The sequence below is a fragment of the Mirounga leonina genome, unplaced genomic scaffold, assembly GCF_011800145.1.
Source record: "Mirounga leonina isolate KUSES-001 unplaced genomic scaffold, KU_Mleo_1.0 Mir_174, whole genome shotgun sequence".
NCBI classification, from domain to species: domain Eukaryota; kingdom Metazoa; phylum Chordata; class Mammalia; order Carnivora; family Phocidae; genus Mirounga; species Mirounga leonina.
The window spans coordinates 26,009,074-26,033,423 of NW_023270451.1; the positions used below are offsets into that span (position 1 = coordinate 26,009,074).

The 24,350-nt window shown below is 38.6% G+C and overlaps 1 protein-coding gene across 8 annotated transcripts in view; it reads right to left on the reverse strand.

Moving 5' to 3' along the window:
• Positions 1–24,350, reverse strand: part of ICA1 (islet cell autoantigen 1) — a 155,892-nt gene that overhangs the window by 130,328 nt on the left and 1,214 nt on the right. The window contains exons 2-5 of one of the 8 annotated variants that reach the window (XM_035020622.1): positions 23,087–23,187; positions 14,100–14,190; positions 6,851–6,890; positions 2,624–2,789 (exon numbers count right to left, since the gene is read on the reverse strand). In XM_035020622.1, coding sequence (XP_034876513.1) covers positions 2,624–2,789; positions 6,851–6,867 — 183 coding nt within the window. In that variant the 5' untranslated portion in view covers positions 6,868–6,890; positions 14,100–14,190; positions 23,087–23,187. Of the gene's footprint in view, positions 1–2,623; positions 2,790–6,850; positions 6,953–14,099; positions 14,311–15,659; positions 15,768–23,086; positions 23,601–24,350 lie in introns of those variants that run through there. The other 7 variants (XM_035020624.1, XM_035020623.1, XM_035020625.1 and 4 more) reach the window with 7 other exon arrangements.

Genomic DNA, 24,350 nt, shown 5'->3' on the forward strand with positions numbered 1-24,350 from the left:
GAAGAAACCTAATACAATGCCAAGGCCGTAACAGAAGGAAGTACGGGAAAAGAAGGTGGGCTATACTGAGAAGAATCGAACTAGATTTTAACTTTCCTTCAAAAACCCAGACAAGCTCAAGAGAAGATCAGACATTTCACACTTTCTCCACCTTCTGTCCACCAGCCCAGAGACCACAGCTGGTAGCAGTTAGAAAACCTGGCAAATCTTCTGCCTCTGAAGAGCCACCTAATGAGGCAGAGTAAGGCTTTCCCTCTCTCTCTCTTTTAGCTTATTGGCCAGGTGATGAAGCACTTCACTATTTGAGTTAAAACAGATGATCTGTTTCATAATAAATATGACCAATTATCTAATAAAAATAGATGTATGCATATATACTTGAAATATTAAAAACCATTCCCAGAAATGCTTAATACAATAAAATTCGGTCATGAAGAATATAAATTTTGCTAAATCTCATTTGATTACTCTGTATTTTCTACCTGTTTAGAAAAGAGAAAGAAAAAAAAGAGAACAGAAACAGAAAATCAGCAGTCTGAATTTCTTCCTTAACAAATGCTTGACATCAGGATTATGGGTCACAAACCACCAACACATAGCAATTCCTGAATATAGGATCAAGGGAGTTCAAAAAGTATGTTCAGGAGCTGTTCTGTCGTCACTGTTCATTTTTAAAAACTGAGGTGTAAATGAAAGGCAATAAAATGCACACCTCTGGAATGTTCTGTTCTACAGGTCTGCAACTGCATACACTCTTGCAACCACACCCGAACTAAGAAACCACTGACCGGCGACTCATCTATGGCCCCTCCTAAAAGACCTGCCTGTCATCACAGGTTAGCTTTGTCTCTTCTTGTACTTAAGAGCTGTTTTTGAGAAAACGATTTTATTAACAACCAATTTTGACACATAGTTAAACTTAGTGCAACGTTTCTATATTAACTTCCCAACAGATTATAGTAGAATCTGACCGTCATTATAACTTGGCACAGAAACTTGCCCTGTGCTAGCAAAACAAAAGCTCTTGTTTCATAAGCTAGCCTTTTGTGGATAACTTAGGGTAAGAACACATCAAAATGCTTTGCACGTCTTTTACATGTTTTATGGATGAAATCCATGCTCTCCATAAGCACCAACACAAGTTTAAACATTTCTGCAACAGAAACCTCATCCATGTAACATTACCAGTCACAGCTAATTACTTTAGATATTATGTGCCTAGGACAGCGGCTATTTTGATTAAAGTACAGTTGGCTCAGTAAAAATGCTGCAAGAGCCTAAGCATAAATATAAAATTACTGTATTGTGTGTAATGAAGTAATAATTACATGTTAAATTCCTTTCTGAATAATGCCTGTATTTGCTACATTGTTGAAAAAAAATAAAGGTACGAGACATGAAAAGCAATATGCGACGTATAATCATTTCAATTGTATAAAGAACACTAAAATCAGAACCGATGCCTCCTGGTGCCACGTTTCTCCCTGTAGCCATCTCCATTAGAACATCTCTATGAAACCCAGCTTCAATTTGAACAATTCCATTGGCAGGGGAAAGGGTTGGGAATGAACATTAATTGCATTAACATGTACACTGATTCAGTTACTATTTACTGAATGGGTACTGTGTGTCTGCTGATGGTATTATGGTGAATAAGGCTGATATGGATCTCTTAGTGGAGGGAGGGTAGACAAACACATAAACACGAGATGTACATACTATGAATAGGGACCCTGGGTCTGGTTCTCCCTCCAGATGCATAGGATGAATTATCCTTCATCCAAATGACAGGCCTTTCTATGCAATCAACAGCTAATATAGCTCCCTTAAACATCTCTGTTCCAGTATAACCATGGTTTCTACCATCCTGGGCACCCTTCTCAGAAAGTTTTTTTGAAATCCTGAGCTTTTTACTGTAATCATGTGTTCAAGCTCATTAACTTTATCTGATATGTTAAATTTAGAGATCATTTTGAATTCTTATCAGGTCATGTAACAGTATTTCTCATGGAAGTGATGAGTATGCTTTTTAAATTTTAATCTAAAGTACTGGCAGAATGTCCTGCAAGACAGGGGATTAGTGGGCCTTCTACCAGTTATGTTAGTATTTGGGAATCAACCAGATAGGAATTCAGCTTACTGTATTATTAACTAGTCTAACTAAATATCTGCTCAGTTAATTCATTCTAGAATTTTTCAGGGTTCAATACCAAGTTTATGAGACTCTAATTTCCAGGATCTTTTGTTGTTGTCTTTTCCTCTTTTTTTAAAATGTAAGCATTAGCCTGACCCTAGTGTTGATATCATGTGCAGTGGCTCTTTGGTTGCATTAATTTTTTTCAACAAACAACAAACATTTATTGAGTTTACCACATGCAATGCATTAAGGTGCTTGAAAAACAAATTAACTGAGGCATGCTGGTAGTTACACGAGAATTTGTAGGTTTTTAAAAAATATGCTCGGATTGAATTTACCTCATCTTAGATTTTTTTCCTCATGAACTAGTTGTTTGCAGCATGTTTTCAAATATAAAGCACAACTAAGCTTGTCCAAGTCTGTACACTCTAGGACTGTGACCCTAGTGAGGGGGCTGTGCTGGGACTGAGAATAAGAACAGCTCACCTCCAGCTTGGCATCCAGGTCTGCATCAGAGGCAACGACATGCTCATCTTCCTTCTTCCCTGTGGCTTTAATAAAGGCCTGCTTCGTTTCCCAATACTTCTGCTGCATCTTATTTACTACTGACTTATCTTGAGTATATCGATCCTGTAAGTCCCAGGGATAACTGCTAAAAAACACATTTAAAGAAGTATTTTATTCATGACTTTCATAAAAATGAAGCTATTTTAGTGTTAACAAATTTATCTAAACATTATATTACACAACATTCATAAACATACTTTTTTTTTTTTTTTAAAGATTTATTCATTTGACTGAGAGAGAGAGTATGAGCACGGGCAAGCAGCAGGGAGAGAAACAGATTCCCTCCTGAGCAGGGAGCCTGGTGTGGGGCTCGATGCCAGGACTCTAGGATCATGATCTGAGCTGAAGGCAGACGCTTAACGACTGAGCCACCTAGGCGCCGCCATAAACATACTTTCTTGTGTGATTATTACACCAAAAAAATTAACCAACTCTAATATACTCTGAAACCTTAAAAGTTAGTGAGGAAATCAAGAAGCTTTTGCAGGAAATCAAGAAACTAAACCTTGAAGAGTTTAGCTCTCAGCATGTTGGACATACTCCTTTTCCAAGTAGAGAAAGTGAGGCCTAAGCAGGCAGGGTGTCTGGCTCAAGAAGCCCAGTGAGTCAGCGAAAAAGCTGGACACCTACGTTCTCTCCACTCCAGTGTTATGGCCAACACTGAAGTGACAGCAGAAAAGTAGAGATAAGGCGGTGAAAAATAGCACATTTAAAATCTGTCCTAGAGGTACCTAAAACAGTCAAACTCAGAATCAGAGAGTAGAATAGTGGTTACCAGAGGCTGGATGGGGTGAGAGGGAAATGGGAAACTCTTAATGAAGGGGTGTAAGGTCTCAATGATGCACAGTGAGTAAATTCTAGAGATCTGCTCTTCAACACTGCACCTGTAGTTAATAATACCGTAGTATACACTTAAAAATTTGTTAAAATGCAAATCTCATGTTAAATAGTCTTAACCACAGTCAAATGAAATTTAACAAAATGTTTTTTTGAAAAATCTGTTAATGACTTCTGATATTAAAACCTTAAATTCTTGGGGCGCCTGGGTGGCTCAGTCATTAAGCGTCTGCCTTCAGCTCAGGTCATGATCCCAGGGTCCTGGGATCGAGTCCCGCATCCGGCTCCCAGCTCATCGGGGAGTCTGCTTCTCCCTCTCTCTCTCCCTCTGCCTCTGCCCCTGTGCATGCTTTCTTTCTCTCAAATAAATAAATAAAATCTTTTTTTAAAAAAAGTATGTAAGAAAGAAATTAGAAAAAAATTGAGAATGAAATAGAATTTCTCTAAAAGACCACAACACCTCAGATATTGACAGAAATGTTGCCATTAGTGCTCCATCCCTCCCCACGTTGTCTACGCCCTCCTCTGGTCTAGAGTCCCTGTTTGTTTTGTTTTGTTTTTTTAAGGTTTTATTTGAGAGAGAGAGAGTGAGCACAAAAGCAGGAGGGAGGGAGGAACAGAGGGAGAGGGAGCCCGATGTGGGACTTGATCCCCGGACCCTGAGATCATGACCTGAGCCGAAGGCAGACACTTAACCCACTGAGCCACCCAGGTGCCCTTAGAGTTCCTGTTTCATATGTCCACACAGGACCCCTGGTTTCTCCTCTCTGCAGACATGTGCCTTCTTTCACTCCACGCTATCACCACTCAAAATGTGCCAGACCTGAGTCCTAAAATACAAGTTGCTTTATACCACTATTTAAAAATACCTGTTCCTTGAAACTTGATGATTTATACTCTCCTTCCAGATAACATTTACAATTTTCAAACCAGACATTTATTCCTTTTTTTTTTTTTTAAGATTTTATTTATTTATTTGACAGACACAGCAAGAGAGGGAACACAAGCAGGGGGAGTGGGAGAGGGAGAAGCAGGCTCCCCACTGATCAGGGAGCCTGATGCGGGGCTCGATCCCAGGATCCCGGGATCATGACCTGAGCTGAAGGCAGATGCTTAACGACTGAGCCACGCAGGCGCCCCCCCCGACATTTATTCTTAAAAAGTCAGAAGGGGTTTCAAATAACTTCTTTACAAAGGCTATCATTAGAGAAGTAGGATTTGGGGGACTTTCATAGTTTCTGCATTATTTAAAAGTTGTTTGTTTTTTTTTTTTTAAAGATTTTATTTATTTGACAGCAAGAGAGGGAACACAAGCAGGGGGAGTGGGAGAGGGAGAAGCAGGCTTCCCGCGGAGCAGGGAGCCTGATGTGGGACTCGATCCCAGGACCCTGGGATCATGACCCGAGCTGAAGGCAGACGCTTAACGACTGAGCCACCCAGGTGCCCCTAAAAGTTTTTTTTTTATGTGTATAGACTTGTCAAATCACTATGCTGTACACCTGAAACTTAACGTAACATTGTGTGTCCGCTATACTTTAATTTAAAAAAAAAGTTCTACTATGAGCTCACTGAGGGAAAATAAGTGGAAAAAACATAACTTTTATGTAAAAGATAGAGTCTCTCTACATAATATGTGTATAAAAAGATTGGAAGGATATACCCTCCAAAACTGGTTATTTCAAGGAAATAGAATTTTTAGAAATGGGGAATAGGGTGGACTTCTTTGTATTGTATTTTTAATTTATTTACTTATTTTTGGTGAAAGGTCATGGATGAACAGAAAAAAAATTCCATTTTGGAAAAAAAACCCAAAAACAAAAAACAAAGGGACTTCAGAGATCTGGTGAATACCCCTCACCTTTGTCATTTAACAAATGAGGTATATTAGGTTTCAAAAGTTTAAGAGGGGCGCCTGGGTGGCTCAGCCAGTTAAGCGTCTGCCTTCGGCCCAGGTCATGATCCCAGGGTCCTGGGATCGAGCCCCGCATTGGGCTCTCTGCTCGGCCGGGAGCCTGCTTCTCCCTCTCCCACTCCCCCTGCTTGTGTTCCCTCTCTCACTGTGTCTCTCTGTCAAATAAATAAATAAAATCTTTAAAAAAAAAAAAAGCTTAAGAATTCTGCCCAAAGTCACACAGAATTAAAATCCAGGCCACTTAACCCCAGTCCAGTGCTCATTTCCATGTTCTCTACAGCCCCTGCATTTCAGCAGCAAGCAATGAAGTGGCAGAGTGAGAGACAGACTTTGGGGAAGGGCCCACTTCTCAGGGCTCTCCCGGCTCTCTTAGATGGGTGAGTACCTACTTCCGTGGCCTGCTGCCAGGGTGTGACAGCCATTATGAGGCTCACAGGATGGAGTCACCCCTTTGTCTTAATGAGGCAAGATGGAATAATTACGAGAAGAGTCTGACAACTCTTAGTTAGATGGCTGTCAAATGGGGATACTCAGGGAAACTAAATCCCTCAGCCATTTATTAATTACCTTTTAAAATTCATTATATTTTAAGACATGCAAAAATTCTCTTAAAGGTTGACATTTGATATTACAGAGGTCTTGGGTCTGATTACTTCTTTACTGAGAGAGGAGGGATTAGCAAGTATATTCCTTATTATAATTAATTGTACATATGAAACATGAAAATATACATCACATTTTTTCATGCTACGAATTAGAGATGACACATGACAAAGATCTGCTTGCCTGGTGGGTCATGGGTTCAAAGGGTTCAGAAACACTGTGTGAGGCAGACCCGGAATTTATAAGAAGTTTAACAGGCATGTAAATGACAGTGCTGAACACTGCCATGATTACCACATTTTATTCAGCAGCAGCATCTTCCGACCATGATTGCCTCCTGAGTGTTCATGAAGGTTAAAGTCACAGCTATAAATTAATGAGTCTGAGTTTGTGTTCACTCATTATTTTATAGCTGCTGTAGAGCAAGTTCCCTGATAACACTAATAAGTTGTAAATAAAATAGCGTTAAAAATATATATATATTGGCTTGTTACATTTGAAAAACTGGTGCTAAGAAAAGCCATTAGATTTTCAGGAGAAAAACTGTATATAAATTAGTTTCTTAGAGAATATATATTATATAAGAACTTATAATATGTTTGATTATTTGGTTTCCATATTTCACTCAGAAGGGATGTTGAACTTAACTATACCCCATATTGGATAGGGGCTAACAGATTATTTACTGCTAATGTGACTCTTGATTTTTCTATTCGACATTTATTGAGCATATACTATGTACCTTCCTCTTTCATTAGCCTCTCCCACTTTAGAAAAGACAACACGTTACTTACCATTTGTGTCCTGACATGTTTTCTTCTTCTTCTTTCTCTACTGTTGATGATTTGGGGAGAAGGGGCAGGGAAAAAGCATGAGAGGATAAGTTATATTATAACCTGAAATAAAACAAATATGTTTAACAGTTAACACACTATATTATATGTTAATTTGACACATATAAAATTTTTCAATCTGAGCCATTTCTAATTGTATTTTAGGAGCCAAACACTATTACACAGTTACACTGTACACGGGTGTTGAGAATAATGTAACACTGGAAGAAATATTCCAAATGAAGTGTAAGAAGCAAACAGGCAGATTGAGAAAAGCAGGTTGCAGAAGACTAGATAAAATATGAGACCACAAAATGTAAAACAATGCTATATATTGCTGAAACATACACCTATCATATCATAAAGGTATAAAAATTGCCTAGGAATGATGAACACTAAATTCCAGATTGCAGTTACTACTGCAGAAGAGGGCTGGGGGATATTCACACAGGAGCTTCAACTGTACTCATAATGTTCTCTTTGTTAAGCTTGGTGGTGAGTAGACTGCATCTGTCTGCCTCTTTATAGATTTGAAATATTTTATAAACGTGCTCACTTTGGCAGCATATGTATAAAATTGAAACAATATAGAGATTAGCACAAGAAACCCCAAACCAGGAAACCCCACCCAAACAACCATCCACCCAAGGGAAATGGAAGGAAAGAAATAGAAAGGATCATTGTTAATTGTAGAGTTGGCAGTGGTGGGCGGGGCAGCCGTGGGGGTACAGACTTGCTGGTGCTTCTTAATCTGTTCTGGGTCCCAGGAAGGGGAGAAAAGTGGGTTCTCAGTGATTAAGACTTGATCCTGTGGTTGGCCTTTGGCCATGCTGCTGCCTGGGGCCCCTCCCAGGGACTGCCCCTTAGCCCAAGCTGCCCTTGGTAGGTGGGCTCTGGCACAGAGAGCTGCACTAGCTGAGGTTCCCCATCAGTGACCAGGAGGGACATTGGGGAATTACCACAACCCGTTTAGTATGAGGGTATTGGCCTAGCCACAGGTAAACTCCTTGCCCTGATCTCTTCCCCACACCCAGGAAAATAGCTCTCAATTTTTTTATTTTTAACTTTTGTTTGAAATAAAGTCCTTAGTTAGCCAGAAAAGAAAACACAATAAATATTTCACAATCAATATTTCTAAAACATGAGCCAATGAGCCAGCACACTGAAAACAAAACACACACACACACACACACACACAAGACAAAAGGCTAAAACGAGATACTAGGAAGGGCTAAAAGGAGGAAAATGTGATTATTTCAGTTTTTACCAGCCTAGCATTGTATTTTCACCTCATCGGCAAATATGGGAGTAACTTCAGGCCATTGTCTTTCACTCCCTTTGCCCTCTCAGGAAAGCCAGCCAACCTCACGGGTAGAGCAAACCAACCCAAACATACTTGCCTACCAGTTTCTGGAAAGACTGGAGAGCTTGCTACTTAAAGGAATGGCCTCAGACACAGAAAGCTGGCTGCCAGAGTGAATGTTTCTGGGTACTCCACAAAACCAATCCAGTTGTTCTTCCTCTACACAAGAAAGGGTCCTGGCAATCAGTACCCTTAAAATGACTAAAAAATTCTTAAGGGTTTATTTTTACCATTTTTAAAATGTTAAAAAGCTTTTTAAAATTGTTTTAAGGGAACTAAATGAAAGTGCTAAAATTCCAGGTCTCAAGTGTGGGGACAGGAGGGAGGAAGGACGACATTTTCTCGGGAGTGTCCGGATTGCCTCTGAAATGACCACATCCAGTCATCAGCATCTCTCTGCCTCCTGGAGGGCTTCCAAGCTTGTGGACAAGCCTGCTTTGGGACTGACATTCATGATGAGTAAACCCTGTCCTCTTCTCAGTAAATCACAGAGGCCACCAACTTCTAGTCCTCTCAACACCCACACAGCTTCCCTGCAAGTACACGTTTACTTGATTTACCTCAAAGCTTCCGAAAAAATTTCTCATGAAAAGATACTGTTCAAGGAAACAAATTATACTCTTTCCTTGAGTCCAATTTCACCACAACCTATTAGGATAGTTGATACTTTTTGAATAATTTTTAATTGTGGTAAAAACCATGTAAGTGTATCCTTTAATAATTTTTAAGTGTACAGTACAGTATTGTTAACTATACACGCATTGTTATATAACAGATCTCCAGAACTTTTTCATCTTGCATTGCTGAAACTCTGTATCCATCGAACGACTCATTTCCTCCATCCCCAAACCACTGGCAACCATCATTCTTCCTATGAGTTCGACTATCTTAGATACTTCATATAAGTGGAATTATACAGTATTTGTCTTTATTGTGATTGGTTTATTTTACTAAGCATGATATTGTCAAAGTTCTGTAACCTATGACAGGTTTTCCTTCTTTTTAAAGGTGGAATAATATTCCATTTTATATATAAACCGTATTTTCTTTATCCATCCATCCACTGACGGACATTTAGCTTGCTTCCACATCCTGGCTATGAATAATGTTGCAATGAACATGGGTGTACAAATATCTTTTGAGATCCAGGGCTTTTATTATGTATATACCAGAAGTAGGATTGCTAGATCATAGGGTAGTTTTATTTTTGATTTTTTGAGGAACCTCCATACTTTTTTCCAGAGTGACTGCACCATTTTAAAATCCTACCAACAGTGTTCCAAGGGTTTCATTTTTTTCCACATTCTCCCCAACACTTGTTACTTTCCTTTTATTCCTTCTTCTTCTTCTTCTTCTTTTTTTTTTTTTGATAGCAGCCATCCTAATGGATATGAAGTGATATCTCATTGTGGTTTTCATTTCCATTTCCCTGATCACTAGTGATGTTGAACATCTTTTCACATGCTTACTATCCATATCTTCTTTGGAGAAATGTCTATTCAAGTCCTTTGCCTATTTTTCAATTGGGCAATTTTTTTTGTTATTGCATTATAGGTAGGAATCCTTTATATATTCTGGATATTAACCCTTTATCTATGGTATGCAGATACTTTCTCCCATTCAGTAGTTTGCTTTTTCACTGTTGTTTCCTTTCCTGCAACTTTTTGATTAATTTTTTTATTATTAAAGTATTTAACAATTTAAGTTCTTTGTAATGTAATAATAGATAATAAAAATCACTGAGCAAACTGCCCTTTCTACCTGGACTTCTAAGCTATTTCTAGATTATGATGCCAGTGTTCCTCAAGGTATTGTTTAGAGGTCACTTACTGGAATCTTCTGGGATGTCAACAGGCAGATTCCTGGGCCCCATTCCTTTACCTAATGATCGAAAATCTCTGAGCATGGGTGTCTGGTAATCTGCATTTGTAATAGGCTTTGCAAATGCTTCTGAAGCACATTAAGTTAGAATACCACAGCTATATGGCATCTAGGAAAAATCCTTTCTGGAAATGGATCTTAAACAAACTGCTGGATTATAATATGGAACTTTAGTAAAGGAATCACTGGTGGCAAAATCAGGTCAACTCTATAGGGCATAGCTGAATATTTCGTGAGAAGGCAGCTGCAGTTATTAGGACTACAGGAGAAGGCATCTCCTGACTAGGACTCACATCTCCAGCTCCATACACCAGGAACAACTGACAAACATTTTAAGATTTCTTCACAAAATTCATCTTCTCTTGCTCTACCACTTTCTAAATTCACAGTGTCAAAATCACTACTTTAAAAAAAAAAAAACATAAGTCTCATCTATTCACTCATTTCAGTTCATCAGTTTGGTTGCACTGAGCATGCACTGAGCATCTAGTTAATATGCACTAGGCACTGTCTAGCCCCAAGTAACTTATAGTCTAAATCAGCTCTGTCCAACAGAAATACACTATAAGCTACATATGTAATTTTAAATGACTAAATAGCAACGCTAAAAAAGTAAAAAGAAATAGTAAAAAAATTTTAAAACAATATATTTTATTTAACCCAATATATCTAAGATATTATTTCAACATGTAATAAAAAAGTTACTGATTTATTTTCCATTCATATTTTTGCACTAAGTCTAAAATCTGGTGTGTATTTTATGCTTACAGTACACCTCAATTGAGACTAGCCACATTAAGTGGTTAATGGCCATGTGTGGTTAGTGGCTACAGTAATGGACAATGCAGGTTAAGCAGGGAAGACAGACATAATAAACATAATTTTCGGATCCAAGAGACTGTTGATATTTGCAAGGGACATATAAAAAGATCTCTGTGAATCCCCAAATTTGTAAAATCTGCTGTTAGAAAAGTCATTTCCCCTATAAAATACAATAAAGTCTATAATTAGCTAATACTTCAATTCGTGATTCTGCAAAGGAGGCTTTATCTCCATTTCTGCCACAAGACACTTATGAAAGAAGCCCAAAATGAATGCTATCATGTCTTGAGCATTTTAATAGCTCAGAGAAGACTTCCTAAAGTTCTGTTTTGTGGCCACAATACTCTGGGAGATAAGCAAAGAACAAGCACCAAGCTGCTTATAGACTTGCCATGACATGAGTGCCATGAAAGGAAAAAAAAAAAGGCACCAAAACTGTTAAATTCAGCATGACTTGACCACATGAATGTCTCTGTTTCACTAAATTGTCTCTCCAAGGGAGACAAAGCAGATTAGCCAATAAGAATTAAGACCTTCTCAAAGAAGTAGTGTCCCAAGAGTTAGTTAACAGATCAATAGAAAGCAAGTTCTAGAGTGTCTGGCTGGCTCACTGAGTGTAGCATGTTACCTCTTGATCTTGGGGTCATGAGTCCAAGTCCCACATTGGGCACAGAACTTATTAAACACACACACACACACACGATTCCTAATTTTGATGTAACAATCCTGAGGGTGAGGGGATGGGTTAGTAAGGAGTGGCCTCCGTATCTAAGACAAGTGCTAAAGGGGAAAGAGGTACTACCAACTTAATCTTCCTAGGCTTTGCCAGGCTGCACCCTGAAGGGGACGCAGTACACCCACCTCAGGCACCAAGGCCAGGCAGTAAGAGCACAGCTGTTCTCAGCCACACCTATGTGGCTGACAGGCCATTCTGCCTTGTGGGGAGAGCTGAGGGAATAGGCATGAGGGGTACTTTGTTCAGTGTTTGTACTGGGGTTCTGTGAAATAATTATGCTTATTTTTCTTCTTTGCTTTTCTTACAGCTTGCTGTGGTGTATCTTCAATTTTATTCACCCATGTGGACAGACTACAACTCGTTTTTTATTTCCTATAACCATTGAAAAAGCCATTTGGAACACACTGGATGGTTAATATATAAGCCAAAATTTTTTCGTAAACACTCCAAGGTTCCTAGAGTGCTAAAGCAAGCCTGGTTTAAACAAAGTTTTATGCATCGCTGCAAAGAAGAGGAGTTGGTATGTCCTCAGATGCCTTAAACCCTGATACTAGATTCTCCTCCTTGGAAATACAACACGGGGAAGTATTTTCATTCCACATAGGCTGGCTTCAGCTACACTGAACATTTGTTCTGGCCCAGAACCCTTTTCTATGAGCTTATGGAGTTAGCTGATGGCACCTTCAATTACATTTGAATTATGCAAAGAATTTAAAATTCTTGAGCCAACCCTTACTCAGAGTAAAGGTAAGATAGTTACATTTACTCTCAATCCACAAAAATATTTCAATAAACTTTCTCTTGAATCACATTTTCCAAGTCCGTTGTGTATCTTGTGCAGTTTTAGGTCTCAAATTAATTACCTTTCCAATTTAGCAGATTTTCTCTTCCACCGGTGAGCAGCTTTTCTATTAGATGGAGTACTAGCTGAGACTGAGTCCAGAATCCCTTTTCCCTGTATCTGCACTGAACATATGGTGGATTTTCTTGAATTGCAGATCTGAGCCACTGCCAAATTTGTCATTTTTCTAACTTACTCAAAATTCCCATTTTCCAACTAAAAATTGTCACTATCTTAGAGCTCTTCGGCACTGCTGTGCAGACCAGCATTTAGCTTTCTTTGGGAAGTGGGCCATTTTTTCCCCATAAGAAACACACTTTTCAAGTGATGTGGGTACAAAGTGGTACATTTGAATCGTACATTTGAATCATCCCAGAGTAAAATCACTCATTACCAAACACCCAGCTTCATGGCACCACACATCACTGAACAAGTGCAAACTTGTTCACACCCCAACATTCCTGAAGCTGGGATGTGTCCTGCAATTGATACCCTTGTTAACTGTCTGGCAGTCCCTTTTCTTTCTTCACAGAACATAAAATGGTAAAAAGGTCTTGTGAACGATGGTTTCTTACTTTTGATGACGTAAAGAATAATTATTTAAAATTAAACTTCAGCAAAAACATATCACTACATGCTACAGACTTTGGGGGCTATTTGTGTATAACTGAAAAGGAGACTCCAAAGTCAGGGAGTGGCAGGTTTGCCTGTGATATGGAATGAGTACCATGAGGAAGGTGCCCAGGGCTCGAGGAAAAGAGAGGGGAAGACCCCAAGCCGGCTTCCTACGTGGCCTCTGGGCAGAGTTTCTAAGCATCAGCAGAGGTTGGCCAGGTGAAGGGTAAGAGTGGGGGCAGTGGAGGGGGACCATGTGGGTGACTGCTGGTAATTATTCCAGACAGAGAGAAAGCAATGAACACATTCTTGCACAGCAGAACTGCATGGGGTGTGCATGCCACCAACCAATAAGCAGTTGTGCATTCCTAGAACTTAAAGAAAGAGGAGCTGTGACTGAATAGACATACGGACCAATCTCTGAGGCCACCTGCTTTCCCTTTCAGCATTTAGATATATTCTGTAGCCACTGGAGGGTAGACACTCAATGTTGTTTATTTCATATTTACTGAGCACCTTCTATGTCCTGTCTTTGCTAGAGAGTTCATCTTTGACTATCCATAACAAATGTTGGAAGCCTGTGGCATGTCTCTTGAATTTAGCTTCCAACTATACAATCTGAAGTACATAATTTTCTGCCAGTTAGTTATATCGTCCCGTTTTTCACAGATTGACTTTATCTAGAAATGTTACCAGTGTTCAATATCTTGTTTTGTCCTTGGGTTTATTTCTCTGGTGCAGTCTTAGAACTAAGATAAGTCATATAATTTAGAGCCTAGAAGGAGTTGAGAAACAATCGAATAAAGCCCCTTTCTTGCATAACATATAGAACTGTCAAATCACTCTGTTACCCACCTGAAAATAATAACACTATACATCAATTACACTTCCATAAAAATTAAAACAAATAGATTATTAAAGAAATAAAAAATAAGTTAAATAACATGGGGACCTGTGATCCAGGGAGGTGACTAACGGGTCTGAGAGAACAAAGCCAAGTAGCTTCAGAGCCAGGGCGTCAATGCAGGCTCCTGATGGCTTGCCTAATGAACAGAAGAAATACAAATCCGTCAGAGGTTCTAGGTACTGAGTTAAAAAATAACTTAATGTTTGTACATTTCTTTTGCTCCAAGTTATTTTTCATCTTTTTTCCCAGAGGTTTATCTTTGGTCACTTTCTCTTATGTTAATAATGATTTTTATAATTTCCCATGAAGAGAAGGAAGTGTGTTTTAAGTATAAATGTCAAAAGAGTTTAGTAGAAATGGAGAAAAACAATTCCTCCATACGTAATTAACTATACATATATTTTTAAAACTGATTCTTCAAATTACATAGTTGACAAATTCCTACAGACGGTGGGAAGTTGAAGTAGTCTTCCATCCTTTCAAAAGCTAAATATTAATTAAAGTAATATCATTTTGGGGCACCTGGCTGGCTCAGTCGGTAGAGCATGCAACTCTTGATCTCAGGGTTGTGAGTCTGAGTCCCACATTGGGTGTAGTTTATTTAATAAAAAAATATTTAAGAAGTAATGAAATTTTGGCTAGCTTTTATGGGTGTTTTTCCTATCACTCAGATATCACATAGCTTTTCTATTCAGATTTTGATAAAGTTATGATTACTTGAGCATTCCATGTAACTTTATATGGATTCTATTTCTAGCAGAATTTTGTATCTCCCGCAAGTGACTTTTTTCCCTGCAAATTATTTTTGACATTTCATAAATTAACAAGTAAAACACAATCACATCCCTCAATTTTGTGAGTCAGCAAATCTTATAAAAGGAAAACAATTCTAACCTTATTCAAGGCTATTAAAAGATGAGTTTTTGTTTAAACCCTACATGTGCAAATCATTGCTAAAATTTGCATTTTCTGTTAATGAGTTGGAATCTTAGGATATTTTTATATGATCATTTCATTCACATTTCAGCACAGCTCAGGTACTACCTATAGGCATTAATCAAGCTTAATGCTTCCCTAAACCTACTAAAATCACATTCTTACACTAAATATTTTCAATGTCAATATAACTTATCTCCCAATATAAAATAAAAGCCAGTAAACCCATGATCATGCTACAAACTTATGCCTCCTCCATGTCATTTCATCTCTCAGGTCTCACTTTGCTTGCCTGTGAAACCGCAGATCAGGCTAGCTGACATCTAGGATGCCCTCAGTCACAAAAATTATAAAGCTTCTTTTAATTAATTTTAGAGACATTTATATCTAAGAGAAAGCTTTGAGATAATGAACACATCTTCCTTTTTAAAGATAAGGAAACTAGAGTTTAAAAATGGAGACAACTTGTCCAAGAGCAGGTTAAAGATCAAGTTCTCAATAAGGAAAGCTGGGATTAAAACACTGATCTCCAGTTAGCAACCTGGTGCTCCCCTCAGCCTCTCCATCTCAAGAGGTGTTTCTCAAAGGAACATGTCCAACACAGCATTTCATATTCTAAGAAATGGGGAAAAAAAGTCAAGATACTCTCTAAAAGGTTATCATCCTCACCATTATTATCAGTTAAAAATATTACGTCCCCAGGGGTGCCTGGGTGGCTCAGTCGGTTAAGCGCCTGCCTTCAGCTCAGGTCATGATCCCAGCGTCCTGGGATCGAGCCCCGCATCGGGCTCCCTGCTCAGTGGGGAGACTGCTTCTTCCTCTCCCACTGCTGCTCCCCCTGCTTGTACTCTCTCACTCTGTCAAATAAGTAAAATATTTCAAAAAAAAATTACATCCCCACAAAAACAAACTAAAAACAAAATAAAGAACAAAAAATTCAAATGGCTCAGAAGGGGCATGGGCTAGGTCTTGTTGTTCTTTCTCTTAAAGCCCTGCTTGCAAAGGACAGTTGATGGTGAATTTTGTGCTACAACAAAAATCGTAGCAGCAATAACAAAGAGGCTGGCATTTGAAAACAAAAAACCTCAAAGAAATCCACAAGAGCAAATAACATAAAATGGATTAAAATACTGGGAACAGAAAAAGAATAAATAGGCTGTCTTTGTTAAAGAAAAGATTAAAAAAAAAACCTTGCTTATAAATTATATTCACCTTTGATTTTATTTAGGTTGGTTTATATAATCTCTAGTACTTATGGTGGCTTTTTCTCTAAAAGCTTACTTCAAAAGGTGAAGAAGGAATACCCTATTCAGACAAAGGTCCTAATCAACTTCTGCAAAGAAATACTATATACCCGTCAAATGCCAGCACAGAACATTATTAAATGATATGAATAAATATTTTCCTTAAATTATATTTCAAAACAGCATTTTATAATTGGAAAGCTCTTACCAATTTTAAAATTTTACGGGAGAAAAATCTGAAATAAGTTAACTTTATCATCTAACATCATGTTGCCGAAATATAATAGTCACTAGCCATTTTTGGCTATTGAGCACTTGAAATACGGCCAGTCTGAATTTAGATATGCTTTTAGTGTACACTGGATTTTGAAGACATAGTATAACCTCCCAAAAGTAAAACGTCTCATTGATAAATCTACATTTTATATTTATATTTTATATTTATAAAAAGCATATGTATTCTCTATCGACATATTTGTATATATTCATATTTTGATATATCACTGTATTATATATAAATACATATTTATACATTCTATTTTATATTTATATACTTATTTTTATATTTTATGTTAAAATAATATTTTGGACATATTGGGTTAAATAAAATATATTACCTAATTTTACCCGTTCCCTTTTATTTTTTTAAATGTACCGACCAGTATATTTTAAATAACATATGTGGCTGCCATTATATTTTCACAGACAGCCTTGGTCTAAGGTATTAAGCAAATTAGCAAAGAGCTAGAAATTAATTTCATAACTCAGGCCACCAATATTCTGTACAGATTAAATATCTTTAAATAGTTCTTTCTCCCTAGAATCTCTGATAATTATTCTGTCAGAAATGTCATTACAAAAGTAAAATTCCATATACATACATATATATGTATATATATATATATATATACAAAGACTGTATATGTGTGTATATTGATATATATACAGACACACGTTTACAGTTTTTTTAAATGAGCTCCATATTTTCATTATACGTTGCTTTAAAAAGGTCCAAATCTATGTGCAAAATGCACTAATAGTTTCAAATCAGATTCATGGAAATAAGAAATTAATAAACTACTATAAGACCATTAAAAGAAAAAAAGACCACTAAAACTGAAAAGATAAAGACTGTTTCTCTATATACATTTATATATTCATATATAAATATATACCTACAAAGTATATATACGTATTTACAAATGAAATACATTATATATAATTCATATACAAATATATGAATGGTTAATATTACAGGTGTGATGGAAGTATGTGCATATATGAAATTACGCATAAGCATAACGTCAACAATCAGAAAATTAGGGAGACACTAATGTTTACAAGGTTCTTTCTTTAACATTAAATTCGTAAGTTGAAGCACATTACAGAGATGATCAATTAATTTCTTATGCCTCCACAGGATCACTCAGAGCTAGCAGGGAATTTATAGATCATTTAGTCCAATCTCCTCTTTTCACAGGGGAAAGAACTGAGAAATGAAGACTGAAGAAAATGTCCCAAAGCAAAGAGTAAGCCTTTTTCATTAGTCTTAAATTACTGAAATACACACATACCAATAGGTAGTTTATAAAATGTCTATACTCTGCACAGGTCCTGTAAACAAACCACCACAGCTCCTTTTTCTGGAAATGGCGCATAGTCAAGGACTTTCCTTGGTAAAACTGTAGCTACTAACTCATGTTTGAGTTTGGGCTGGCTTAGCAAGGGATGAAGGCAGCCCTGGCAGGGGAGGGAGAAGCAAGAAGGGGACCTTAAAATAAAAGTCAAACAGCAAAGGGAAGCAGACAGAAAGTTCTATATTTTCATGTACCCCAACTAACAGAGACACCCTTGCCTACACTGGGTCATCTAGTTGCTGTTATTTGAGAACTAGTGAAAGATCTCTTTCCCAAATCCTCTCCACTCTCTTAGGGAAGAAGCTTACAGGATTAAATAGCAGCAACACCCAGAGTAAATAAGGCACAAGACTGGTTTTTTGATGGGGATCAGGAAAGACAGGGCCATGGGCATATACCTGGTAGGGCAGGTAGAATAGCCAGGAAGTAGTCCAAAGGGGTGCAGGTCCAAGTCAGGAGTGCAGGGAAGAGAGAAGCAGGAAGCAGAAAGGAGGGAGGGGTTTGGCACCAATGCAAAGTTTACCTACTTCACAATGATGCCCATGCTGCCTATGGCAACACTGAAGAGAGAGCATTAGGTACAAGGACACTAATCCTGGCCTTCAGGGAGCATCAGGTGGAAGAAAACTCCCCAGGGTGATGATGACCAGTCTCCCTCATTCACTGTAGGGAATCATGGCTCTTGGCATTGTGCTAGGCATCTTCTTTCATAGCTTCCACTCTTCATGCACCACTGCGCACTTCTTTGGAACTATCCAGCACCATGACTATAACTACTGTTGTTCCTTTCTTTTTGTCTGGAAGGGATGGGTCTCCCTTCCTTTCCCCTTCTCTTCCTGCTGGGATGGCTGAAGACAGAATCAGCTAGCACTGTTGACTAGTGTTCCAGAAAACAATATGGAAGCTAAATAGTTTGTATAACAGCTTCACTCTGCAGCTTTTATGGTGCTTGCTGGAGCACTTTCTCTAGGAATACTTCCTCTTGGAGTCCTGAAATGCCATGTTAGAGAGGTCATACGGAGACATTCTGGCACCATCAACAACGAGCAGTCTTTGCTGTACCTGCCCAACTATTTTCTCTTCAAGTTAATCAACCTCCCTTTCTGCCATAAGCCCGTGTTCTTCAACCTCTTTCTTCTCCCAGTTACCATCTCTTCCTTCTCTTTGCTGAGTTCTTCTAAGCCCATACAGACTGGTTCCCTTCTCCACCATGCCAGAGAAAGTTTTTCACTATGAACCCAACTCAAGTCTTCATCTTGCTTGACCTTTGACTAAGCTCCCATTCTTAAGTGCTCAGCAAACACTCTGCACATTTGAAGCTTTTCTAATTTCTTTGTTAGCTCCTCTTTCTCTGGGCCTACATCTCATATATCAGTGATCTGCAAGGTTCTGACCTTGGTTGTCTTCTGCTGCACTTCACTTGCCTCTCTGGGTGATTTAATCCACTCTGTGGCTTCAACCGACAGCTGTGTGCCAATGAAGTCCAGAATTAAACAGCTCTCCAGTAGGGAGATGGAAATACGGACCTGGTGCTCTGGAGAAGTGTTTAAATTCCCATCTCCCTATTGTAATCTTCACCTGGATGTCCCACAGGTACTTCAGATTCAGCACATCTAAAACAGAACCTATCTCTCTCCATCTGCATCCCCAAATCATCCCCGCCCCGCGTGGCTCCTATGTTAATCACTTGCAGAAAATCTACTGAATGGTCCCAACTAGAAACTTGACTTCTCTCTTATCTTTTATAGCCAGTCTCCAAGTTCTCTCCATTCTACCTCCTCAAAAGCTATTAAATACATCTTCTCTTTTCTATGTTGACAGCCAGGGCTTAGTCTAGGCCTCCCGAGGCAACACTATGCCTAGATCTGCCCATTCCAATCTTTCATACCATGGTCTGAACTATTACTTTAATATGCAGATCTAATCAGGCTGCCTTCCCACTCCAAATGCTTTAATTGCATTCTCTTGCCACTAGAGAAACTTCTTGGCAAAAAATCCAAATGCAAAATTCAAAATTTTGCTATACTCCACACAGAACTATTCCTTCTGGCCATTTCAGAATGTTAGAGCTTTCCTGAATATGCTATGCCAAGACTCTGTGAAGTTTCTTCCTTCCCTTGTAATGCCCTCCCCTCCTTTGTCCAATTGGCCAACTTACAGCTTACTTCAAGCCTCTCCTCAAATGTCACCACCTCAGTGAGGGCTTTCCTAACAAACACCCACCCTTCCACACCCAGAGACCTCCCATTCCTGTTTCAACTATAGTCCTTAACTGCCCCATGCAGGTGGTACCCTATACTCCCATTGCTCTCCTGCACTGAGCTAATTACATCTGCATCTCCTGCACTACACACTACACTGCAAGTCCCTTGAAGGCAGGGACCCTAACTGGTTCATCTTTGCCTCCTTACACCAAGCACAGTACCTGAAACACAGCAGGCCTTTAGTAAATATGTTCTGGACAAAAGACAATAATTATGTGCTACAATTCACTGAGCACTTTACATCTCATGTGTGGACACAGCCACCATGAAAGGGATACCACCTCATTTTGCAAGTGAGAAAAAAAAAACTTAGAAAGGTAAAATAATTTGCCCAAAGTCAACAACTGATAAACTTAGGTCTGCTTATGACTCCCAGCTCCTGTTTTTAACCACTCCTCTCTACTCCTGGGTGAAAGAGATTGGATAATGGGCTCCGTTTCTATAAAATTGTTTCTAAAAAACAATCTCTTCTAGTCCCAGGCTTAGGTGCTATGTTAGTCCTAAATCCATTACCATCATGGTTTTTGTGCACAACAAAACCTTGATGATGGACTTCTGGTGGCTATCAGGGTTCCCACCAATAAGGAGAGGGAGCACCATTTATTACGATTATCTCCTTGATCTTTGGCTTAGGATATACTTCTCCAGAAACAGGCAGAGAAGACTAGATTTCTTCCAAGTACCTTTAAGTTTGAGACATTGGTGTCCATGCCCTATTCTGGGAACAGAGAAGTGGGTGTGAGGGATCATGATGGTGGCAAGTAATGGAATGGATTTTAATGTGTGCTCTGGGGAAGTGGCCAAAATGCTCTGTAGTCTCTCCTTGTACAAATACTCTCACCATCAGAACAACAGGACCTTTCCACTCCTAAATCTAGACTCTCAGGGTTAACAATATACCATTACCTAAGTGGTCAGGGATCCATTCCTGAACACATGTACCTCGTGCTTCCCACCCCATGGTACTGAATTGCATTCAGTTATCCTTTTACAGGCATTCTCTTCTAATTCCACATATTTTCTGTTAAATGTATTTTAAAACTGACCTCTTTAATTTTCTCTAATCCTAATCACTTTTTAACATCAGTCCTCTGTTTTCTAATACCTCCACACCTCCATGACTATCTAGCACATAACTGAAACTAGAATTGTGCTTACCCTGATGAATACATTTAATTCTCTCAACTCAAAGATGATCAGATTTGCCAAAGGTCACTCAGCTGATAAGGACACACATATATGTTGGGCTCCAGACATGAGGACTATTTGCCAGTATTTTCTTTGTAACCTGGATACCATGTTGGGAACTCTCTCTCTCTACACTCAACCCTTTTTCACCTACCAAATTCCTATTGGTTTTTTTAAGTCACCTCCTCCATGAATCTTCTCAGGTTTTCTGGTTGTGCTCTTTCCTGTTCTATCATCTGGGTGGGGTGCCTTGGTCCTGGGTTTCATCCCCTCCTTGCTTTCACTGAAATTTAATTGTCAGCACTCTTCCATCTCCCTTACTAGGTTGTAGGTTCCTCCAGAGCAGGGCAGGGTGTGGGTCTTGTCTTGGGATTCCCAGTACTAGCACATTGCATGATACACAGCATACACACAACAAATGCTTGCTGAGTACTGAGTAGTGGACCCCACTTCTCTGCTTGGGCCAAAGGCATAATGAATGATGTCATCTGACTTAGCAGGAAAGACTTCTCATCATAAGCAATGCCATTTTCTCAGCTTTTCATGAACTCACTGTCTCACTAGGTCTATATTGGAACAAGTAACTGCTATCAGTTGAGGAACTACCACTTCTCAGACACTGAGATGCACATTATGCTTATCCTGAAAATACTGCCAAGTCGACATCATCCTCATGTTATGGATCAAGTTCAAAATCAGTTACCCTAAGTAAATGGCCTGCAGTCAGAGAAGGAAGGTTTTATATTAAAAGCATTATAAAATACCCTATTATATATAGTCACCCCTGTCCTGGAGAGATTCATTAGTATTTGAAATTACTTACACACACACACACGCACACATACACACAGAGTACATTCATTTGGACACTGGAGTAGTGAAAACACGGTTCACTAGCATTTATAGAGGTTCAAGACAGTTCTACCATATGCATTATCTAGGGTATATCATGCCTGTAGTCTTAATTTTCTTATAAGTAATACCTACTTACTTCAAAGGGGGTGGAATATATAAAAAAAAAAAAAAGATCATGTTTGCCAAAATGCTTTGTTAAGGAAGTGGGCACTGTCCCATCTTAGAGCACTATGCTGGATAGAGTTTAGTGCCGTGTTTCTTAGAGCCACCTGAGGTGTTAAGAGCAGATGAAAGAAGCCAGGCTGGAAGTCCCCATTTAACAAGTTCCCAAATGCTTCTACTGGTCACAAAAGTTTGATAAATACCAGGTTAGGACAATGCTTATCAAGCTTTAATATACACATGAATCACTTGAAGATCTTGTTAAAATGCAGATTTGAATTCAGTGGGCCTGGGGGGGCAGGTGAGGGCAGGTTGAAATATTGTATGTCTAACAAGCTCCCAGGGGAAGCCATTGTTGCTGGTCTATGGATCACATTTGAGTGGCAGGGGGCTGGAAGATCTATCCCCACTGGAACAAATTAGCTTTGCTTTGTTCCTGGACCACAGATTGAATCTCTCAGCCTCAGGGAGTATTCCAGAAAGCCCAAGATCTTAGTATTGCTACAAAACACTTGAACTACTCCAAACTAAATCACATTCCCTATCTTTTTCAGCAGTAGCATCCTTTTCAGATACAGACAGCACATAGGTTTAGCATGTAAAAGAATAATTTATTGCTATTACTTGAGTTCTATTTACTGTGTAAAGCATTTGAATACATTATTTCTAATTCCAACTACAACCCCACAAGGTGGATATTCTTGCTCTATAGATAAGAAAATGATGACATAGAGAGCATAAGTTACCTGCTGAAAGTCACATTGCTAGTTAGGTGTTGCAGCTAGGGTTCCAATCCTGTTCTTTTAGGATCCAAAGCCTATGTGCCCTCTGTACGTCTTCCACGATGCTAGGTATGATTTTGGTACAAAATGTGACAGCTTAGGAAAAAATGGGAAAAAATATTTTCTCCTGTATCAGTCTTTGAGTTCAAGGCTTTGCTAAGGCAGATTCTAGATGGGGGTGAGGATGGGGATAAGGTTAATTAATTAGTGATCTCTAATGCCTCATGAAAAACATGCAGATAGCATCTTTGACTATGGTTCCCATAAATCTGATAATACAAATGGAATAAAAAGGACATCTGTGACCAGGGCACTGATCCTAAATATTGCCACCTACCCTCAGGCTTCTAGCTGTGGAACTTAACCAATAAAAAGGAAAAGATTTTTCTGATCTTTGTGGTCTATCAACTTTCCCACCTTCTCTTATATGAGGTTTCTGTAACTCTAAATTTCACACCAACTTAGGTTGACCCTACCATGTGATTTCAGTTACCACACTTCCCTGCCTGCATCTGAAAAAAAAAGTACTGTTTAGTCAAATATATTGAAAGTGCAGCAGTTTTGAAGATTTTCTTTTGAGCAACAAAATTTTCTGTATCTGTCACAAGGTTGACATGGAAAGAAATGCATGACAATAAAGATGCTCATGGAAATCAGTCAGATACTCAAGTATACCAAATGGAAGAAAGACAGCTATAAAATATACTGTCTAGGCATTTATCATCCAGTGCCTTTACCATTTAATGATCCATGAATGGAGTATCCACAGATTTTTTAACCTCAGGTTGCTTAACTGTTGTTTTCTAAACACTCATCTTTAATAATAGAATTGTCTACCTATATTACCCAAAATGGTACAATTAGAAAGCCACATCTCCAGTAATTAAATATATACATAGCAGTTAAAACCAAACAGTGATGTTTGAATTATTAAGAATTATAAACTGATTTTGCCCCTATGGTATTCTCTACACAGGATATTTCAAGAATAAAGACTAAAATCTAAAAAGAAACTGGTTTGAAAACCCACTTAAAAGTATTTTTAGACTGTGTATGTGATTTAAATAGACGGTAAGAAACTGAGTCTGGAGCATTGATCTCAAACTAATAAGCCTTTCCTGTTTCACTCCCTAACCCCCAGGAATAGTTCAGATCTCAGAAAATCTAAACTGAAGGTCCACAGAAACCAATTCGAGATTCTTCTGGAGAGACTTGACTGAAATGTTTG